This window comes from Kryptolebias marmoratus, linkage group LG8 (assembly GCF_001649575.2).
Source record: "Kryptolebias marmoratus isolate JLee-2015 linkage group LG8, ASM164957v2, whole genome shotgun sequence".
Classification (NCBI taxonomy): domain Eukaryota; kingdom Metazoa; phylum Chordata; class Actinopteri; order Cyprinodontiformes; family Rivulidae; genus Kryptolebias; species Kryptolebias marmoratus.
In genome coordinates this window covers 29,461,338-29,468,676 of record NC_051437.1, presented here as the reverse complement: position 1 = coordinate 29,468,676, position 7,339 = coordinate 29,461,338, and the positions used below count along the sequence as shown (strand labels likewise).

The following is a 7,339-nucleotide window of genomic DNA, read 5'->3' as shown; positions in this document are numbered from 1 at the left end:
CGTCTTCAATCATCGGTTCTATAAAATCTACAACCCTGATGAATCTCTGAGCTGCATTCTGGACCGAGACGACATCTTTGTGTAAGAAAAGACTCAAACGTGTTTTCGTTTAAATAAACCCACAGAAGCCGCCGGTCGGTCACGTGATGAGTTGAGTCTGAAGCTGCTGTTGTGTTCAGGTACGAGCTGAGCGTTCAGGACGAGGACTCGGTGCTGCTGGCGCTCTACCTGCGGGAGCACTCTCAGTACCGGGACTACGGGTCGGGCAGCAGCTCGTACGGAACCACGCTGTTCGGACACCCGCTGCTGCTCAACGTGTCACGCAGCAGCTGCAGCGGGGAGGAGCTCTACAGGCTGTTCCTGCAGAGGCTGGCGTGAGTACAGGACAGAGTTATACGTTATAACATCATACAAGGTTTAATCTTCTCCTGTTGCTGTGCAGGCGCTATGTGCGACCTCCTGACCCCTCTGAAGAGCTGGAGGAAGAGGAGGAGGATGACGATGAAGAGGAGCTGTATAAGACTCAAACTAACGGCATCAGTGATGGTATCATGTTGACTCTTCATGTCTGAATTGGGCGAAGTTTGTTTTCTGATCACTTTCCTCTGATGATCTAAAGCAGGAGTGTCAGACTCCGGCCTCGAGGCGCCGCTGCCCTGGAGGTTTTAGGTGTTTCTGCTCCAACACACCTGATTCAAACCGAATCATCAGGTTCAGGACATGCAGGAGAGCGGCCCCGAGGAACAGAGTTTGACACGTGTGATCTAAAACAAATCAAACTCATTTCATCCTCAGATCAACAGACAGAAGTCGTTAGCTGCAGGATTTACAGTCACTCAGCGGCTCGTCTCTGTTTCTGTTTGTCAGATGAGCAGGATGACAGGGAGACGGCCGGACCCTCCCCACCAGAACCCTGCTGCAGTGACACTTCTCCAAACAGCCGAACAGATGCCATGGCAGAGGCGGAGCCTAAGTCAGAGCCCGACGCCAACCACACTCCGAGCCCCCTGGACCAAGGCGACGTGACGATTAGCAACGGCTCCCTGAACCAGACCAAACCCGCCTGCGGCATTGACACTGCCGCTGCCGCCACCGCCTCCGACAGTGCTGCGGTCACCACTAACACTGCTGCCACCATCAGCACTGCTGCCGGCGCCACCCCAGCTGCTGCCGCCACCGCCTCCGACAGTGCTGCGGTCACCGCTAACACTGCTGCCACCCCAGCTGCTGCCGCCACCGCCTCCGACAGTGCTGCGGTCACCGCTAACACTGCTGCCACCCCAGCTGCTGCCGCCACCGCCTCCGACAGTGCTGCGGTCAACGCTAACACTGCTGCCACCCCAGCTGCTGCCGCCACCGCCTCCGACAGTGCTGCGGTCACTGCTAACACTGCCGGCGCCATCGGCACTGCTGATGGTGCCACCGCTGCTGTTACCACCGCCACCGCCTCCGACAGTGCTGCGGTCACCGCTAACACTGCCGGCGCCATCGCCACTGCTGATGGTGCCACAACAGCTGCTGCCGCCGCCTCCACCTCTGACACTGCTGCGCCTACCACTAACAGTGCTGCCGGTGTCGGGACTGCTGCTGCCGCCATTTCCAACACTGCGGCCACCGCTAACACTGCCGCCGCCAGCAGCAGTTCTGACAACATGAACGCCTGCGGGGACGCTGGCGCTGACAGAAGCTCAGAACCACCGCAGCAGCCCGGTGGCGCCACAGAAGAAGGAAACGAGGAAGACAAGCAGGAGGAGGCGCGTTCTCTGAGCCCGCCACCCAATGAGCTGCCAGCAAAGAGGAGGGCGTGTCGTCGGAAGAGGAAGAGCCTCTTCACCATCCAGGCCGTCAACTCCAACGGGACGACGGAGAGGGGGACGGGAGAGGGAGGGAGCGCCGTGTCCTTCAGCTGTGAGTCCAAACACACACACACAGCAGCTTCAGGTTCACATGAGGACAGCTGAGTTCAGGTGTGGATCCAGTATTCAGATCTGCTCTCAGACCACATCAGAGGAGCAGATCCTGAGCTCTGCCTCCTGATATTTACTGTCTCGCTGCATTTCTGAAGCTTTTTTATTTCAGTGGGACTTGGTAAACATTTATAAAAAAAACTTCAAGACACCTGAATTAAATCCAGAACTTTACTGACATCTAGTGGTCAAGTTGGGGATAAAACCTAAAAATCTGCTGCACAAACATCTAAAGATTCATTTTGAGAGCATAAAAACAGTTTATTTAGCAGACATTAGACACAGACTAAAACAGTTGTGTGATTTTGTAGAAATATCGATGATCTTAATGAACCGACTGTAACGTTTCTGTTTTCTGACCTGCGGCTGCAGCTCAGCCCTACGTGGCCATCGACTGGGACCCCGACATGAAGAAGAGATTCTACAACGAGAACGAGGCTGAGGTCAGTCCCAACATCCAACTGTTTCCATCACGAGCCGCAACACGTGTCAGGCGCTGCAGAACGTCTGGATGTGAAGTTCCCGTTTGAACAGGAAGTAGAAACGATTTCAGGTGGCGTTTGTTGCTGAAATCGTTTTTCTGTTTTCTGCAGCGGTACGTGAAACACGCCAGCATGGAGGTTCCTCAGCAGCAGACCACAGTTCAGCTGCAGGAGTGCATCGAGCTCTTCACCACCAGGGAAACGCTGGAGGAGGAGAATCCTTGGTAACAAAACTCTGATGTTCTGATTATCTGTCGTCTTCATCAGGTGTTTCTGTGACTCACTGCTGAAAACAAAAAGAATTTCCCAGCTTTATCTTTATGTGTGTGTGTGTGTGTGTTCAGGTATTGTCCGGTGTGTAAGAAGCACCAGTTGGCCACTAAGAAGTTGGATCTCTGGTCTCTGCCGGAGGTTCTCATCATCCACCTGAAGAGGTTCTCCTACACCAAGTTCACCAGAGAGAAACTCGACACCATCGTGGACTTCCCCCTCAGGTACACGCTCGCTCACTCACACGCTCTCTCACACACACACCGCTCTGACAGCTGTTTGTGTTTCAGAGATCTGGACTTCTCCTCGTTCCTCCTGAGGAAGAATCTGTCCTCCGAGGAGCCGCCGAGTCGCTACGACCTCATCGCCGTGTCCAATCACTACGGAGGGCTGAGAGACGGACACTGTAAGCCCCGCCTCCTTCTCTGCATGTCGTTAGCGTGACTCGTGACCTTTGCCCCCTCGCTGATGTGTTTGTTTCTGCAGACACCAGCTACGCTCAGAACAAGGACAACGGTCAGTGGTATTACTTCGATGACAGCAAGGTGACGTTCGCCTCCGAGGAGCAGATCGTGGTCAGTGACACACACACCTGTAACCTCCTGAGTCCCCCTACTTTAAACCTCTGATTGGTTCTTCTAAAATACTGCAGACAGGATTCATAAACATTTTAAACCGGAGCCACGCCCACCTTTCAGGAGGGACATAAACCTGTTTTAATGACTCTCAGCTACTACCACACCAGAGTTTAGCTCTAGCAGCCATCTTGAATTGCATCCAGTGGATCAGGAGATATTTTGCTTTCAAGAAAAGATAAAAACAAGTCTTTATATTTAGTTTGTCTTGAATGAAGCTAAACTCCTTTAACTTGATGTTAAAATAAATCAGTTGGTTGTTAGATTTATTTTTGTTTATTTTATCTTTAACTTGTAAACTAAATGTTTGTCTGAAAGGCTGGCGTGTCGCGACAAAGTTTCTTTCCTGGTATAAAAGTTCATTTTTTCGTTGTTTCTTTCAGACAAACGCCGCCTACGTCCTGTTTTACCACCGACAGGACAAGATCAGAAAGCCCACTCTATCCGCCCCCAACGCAAGCTCCGCCTCCTCGCACTTCGCCAACAACATCACTACCTGCAAGGAGGAGGAGGTGGGGCAGGGGGCCTCGTACATCACCATGGAAACGGACTGAATAAACTGTTAAATTCATGTTTTAATTTTCTCTCGACACTCAGGTAGTTCGCTTTCATTAAACTGCTCACATTCCAAAGTTTACGTTTAATCTGAACTAAACCCAAACAATTTACTTTTTTTTTATAAATAGTAAACAGGTTTTTAAAGGAAGCTCCGCCCACCAGGCAGCAGCTGGCGCTCTGATTGGTCGGTGTGATTGAACTGATGTTTGTTTGTTTTTCATTCTTTATGGAGCTAAATATTCTTTTTTCTGCTGACTTTAAAGAAAATAATCTGGTTTTTATTTGTATTTTTAGCTTGTTTAAGAAAAGAGACTGTAACGCAGGTGATTATTTTAATGAACAAAGCTGTCAGGGATTTAAAAGATTTTATTTGTATATTTTGGTCTTTTCTGCTATTTATTTGCAATGAATCATTTTTCCGATCGAATGGTGACAGGATTATTTTCGTATTTATAGACGAAGTGGAAGCTTTTGGGTTTGTGTTCAGAACAAGTGTACAGTATTTTTTTATTGTAATTAATGTAAGATTAATATTCTCACCAGGGGGCGGAGCCACTGAGGTCTTTCTTTGGTCTTCCTGTCAAATATCAGATGAAATTATTTTATTGTACTTTGAATCTTTTGATATAAATTAAAGGATTATTATCATCACGTCTGAACGCCTCGTCACCTGCAGGTTCCCCGGCTAACCTTCGGTTCTGGATCATCAGGAGAAACGTCCCAGGTTTCATTTTCATCCCGGACCTTCAGAACCGAATCTGTCACCAAAGAACTGGTACTGGGCAAAAGTTCTGGTCCAAAATTCTTTTCTTTATGGCTTAAATGAGAGAAAACTTCCCAGAACAAAGGATTACAGGAAGTCTGGACCCCTGGAGGGAATCAGAACCGGATCAGAACCGGAGTCCTACCAGCTGCTGAGCAGAATCGTTTGCTGATAAAGAAAATAAATATTCCAAACTGAACTGTTGTCACATCTTTGGATTTTCTTCTGTTTCCTGAGGGAGCTGTTTTTCAGAACCAACCCAGAACTCCTCGTTGTTCTACGACGCAGCAGAACTGAAGGAGGATCCAAAGTTCAGGTCTCCGGACATCAGGTTCTCCTCCACGTTCTCCAGAGCCCACTTGTGGTTAACGACCTCCAGCGCCTCCCACTCGCTCTGAAACAAACAAACAAAAATAAACAAACAGAATTTCAGAACATATATTTTACTGACAGAACCGGTTCTTCTGTCTGACCTTAAAGGCCTTGTTGGGGTCAGGGGGCATCGCCATGGCAGCGCCTGTCATCTGGTCCTGCATGACCCGGGACTGGTCTGCAGCTGCAGTGGAACACAGAACACAAAGGGACAGGACCGTCAGAACCATTCAGAGTTCTTTCAGTCTCAGCTGATCGGATCCGACGGTTCGGTTCCTGAGAACTAACCTTAAACCTGATTTATGGGGTCTCAGTTTTTATTAAACGGGTCCGACTCACCGTTGTCCTGACCCAGGATCAGGCCGTACATGCTCCTGAGTCCGAACACGTTCAGGAAGTACCAGGAAGCAGAACTCACCCTGCACACGGTAAACACTGGGTCAGTAAACGAACAAACACAAGTTCTGAGTTCTGTTTCTGACAGGAAACGCCTGAAGCTGCAGAACAGACTTCAAACACTTAACATCTAAGAGCTCTGCCATGCTCTTATTTTGAAATTCCAGGTTAAAACCTCTTCCTGTTTGCCCTTTAGGTGTTTTAAAGACTTTAAATCCTAAATTTTGCACAAGTTATAACTAAGATCTCCTGATCCTTCCAATCAGAACACAATGGTTCCAGTTCTACAGGTTCCTGTTGGAAAAATAGAACCTCCATCGAGGTTTTGAAAAGCAAATCCAAACAGTTCTGGCACCAAACCTCTGAGCTCACATTTATTGATGTTTAGTTTTTTTACCAGGAAGCGTCGAGGGTCAGCAGGTCGATTCCTCTCTGCAGCATCGGCTTGAATCTCAGCGTCAGAGGAAACGGAACCTTCGCTGGAAAAACAGGAATTTAAAAAACGTTATGGTACCAGGTTTGATTGTCATGTTTCCATCAACAGAAAACATTAAAACCAGAACTTCTGCACAAACAGCTTCAGCTCCTGAACTCCGGATCCAGGCTTAAAGTTAAAGTTTTACTCTGTCGCGTCCTAAATGGATCACAACTATGTGATCCGCAGGTTATAAAGGTATCTGTAAGGATGGGAAATATATAATATTTTAATAGTTAAAAATCAAATAAATCCAATGTATTTCAGTATAACCTAAAAAAGTCAGAGGTAAGCCATAAAAGGCAGATTTCTCCTCACTCAGATCCGTTTCCTGACCTCAGATTATTCGGTTCTTCCGGCTGAAACATCTTAATATTCCTGAAACAACAACTAGCTTCGGCTGCTGTTAGCGCTCAGAAATTAAACCAAACTAATGTTGGTGTTAAGGTTAGAAAATGGTGTGGACACCAATCTGAGCTCAGAGATGTCCTGAGATTAAAAAATGCGTTGCTGCTAATCGGTTCTGCAGCGGAGGGGAGCCGACCCGCTTCCAGGTTCTGTGAGAAAAGGTCCATTTATTCCCGTTTCTGTAGCTGAATCAATGAAATAAAACCGGATTTTAGCCGTTTGTGCCGCTGTGAGAAACTGACTTATAACGAATCCGGAGAAGGCCCAGTTGATCCATCCACCAATCAGAATCATGGGCAGAACGTTGATCAGGTTCCCCTTCATCATGTCCGTCAGCATGCTGGGGTCTGAAACAGACAGGAAGAAGCTCAAAGGGAACCCAGGACTCAGTCGGACAAGTCTTTCTGTGTGGCGCTTTTATTTTGAAGTGTTCCTGTGACTGGATCCAAGTCTCACCTGTCATGGGGTTCTTGGGGACCACCTTCCTCTTGACTTTCTTAAAGAATCCGGTTTCTGCGTTGTTGAAATAATGTTTCCTCATGTTGAACGACTGCAACAGGAAATAGAACAAACATTACTCATCAGAGAAGCAAAAAAACAACCTGAAGTCATCAGAAAAACCCACTTTTCAAAATAAAAGACCCTGTTTACCTGTCGGGGGATGTACTTCCCGTTCTCCCTGAGGACGCGGCTGCGCAGGAGAACCTGACTGAAGACAAAACCCAACAGAAGCATCAGAACAAAGTCAGGAAACAGATTTGATCTGAAGACGTTCACCTTTTTATTCTCAAAGAACGCGTGAGAACGTGTGGAAAAGATCAAAACAAAAATAAATAAATGACAAAAATATCCTGCTGGTGTCAGGTGGAGACAAAAACCAACAAACATCACAAACAACAATTTTATTCAAGTCTCCTTCTGCCTCAGACCTGCTCCAGGTGGGCTCACCTGTCGGAGACCTGCTCCAGGTGGGCTCACCTGTCGGAGACCTGCTCCAGGTGGGCTCACCTGTC

General features: G+C 47.9%; 2 protein-coding genes across 3 annotated transcripts in view; one reads left to right on the top strand and one right to left on the bottom strand.

Moving 5' to 3' along the window:
* Position 1: 1 nt before the first annotated feature.
* Positions 2-4,560, top strand: LOC108251434 (ubiquitin carboxyl-terminal hydrolase 11; the record flags this gene model as incomplete). The annotated part of the gene is made up of 10 exons (XM_037976900.1): positions 2-81; positions 180-374; positions 443-546; positions 868-1,230; positions 1,438-1,908; positions 2,340-2,410; positions 2,561-2,673; positions 2,794-3,125; positions 3,206-3,294; positions 3,738-4,560. Coding segments are annotated over 10 exons (1,989 nt in total), but the record flags the coding sequence as incomplete, so codon positions are not given.
* Positions 4,561-4,701: 141 nt separating this feature from the next.
* zgc:86609 (TMCO1/EMC3 family protein) overlaps positions 4,702-7,339 on the bottom strand; it is a 5,789-nt gene continuing 3,151 nt past the window's right edge. The window contains exons 3-9 of one of the 2 annotated variants that reach the window (XM_017441746.2): positions 6,978-7,035; positions 6,783-6,876; positions 6,569-6,673; positions 5,841-5,922; positions 5,387-5,466; positions 5,149-5,231; positions 4,702-5,069 (exon numbers count right to left, since the gene is read on the bottom strand). In XM_017441746.2, the coding sequence (XP_017297235.1) occupies positions 4,953-5,069; positions 5,149-5,231; positions 5,387-5,466; positions 5,841-5,922; positions 6,569-6,673; positions 6,783-6,876; positions 6,978-7,035 (619 nt within the window). In that variant the 3' untranslated portion in view covers positions 4,702-4,952. The remainder of the gene's footprint in view (positions 5,070-5,148; positions 5,232-5,386; positions 5,467-5,840; positions 5,923-6,568; positions 6,674-6,782; positions 6,877-6,977; positions 7,036-7,339) is intronic. The other variant, XM_025003011.2, reaches the window with a different exon arrangement.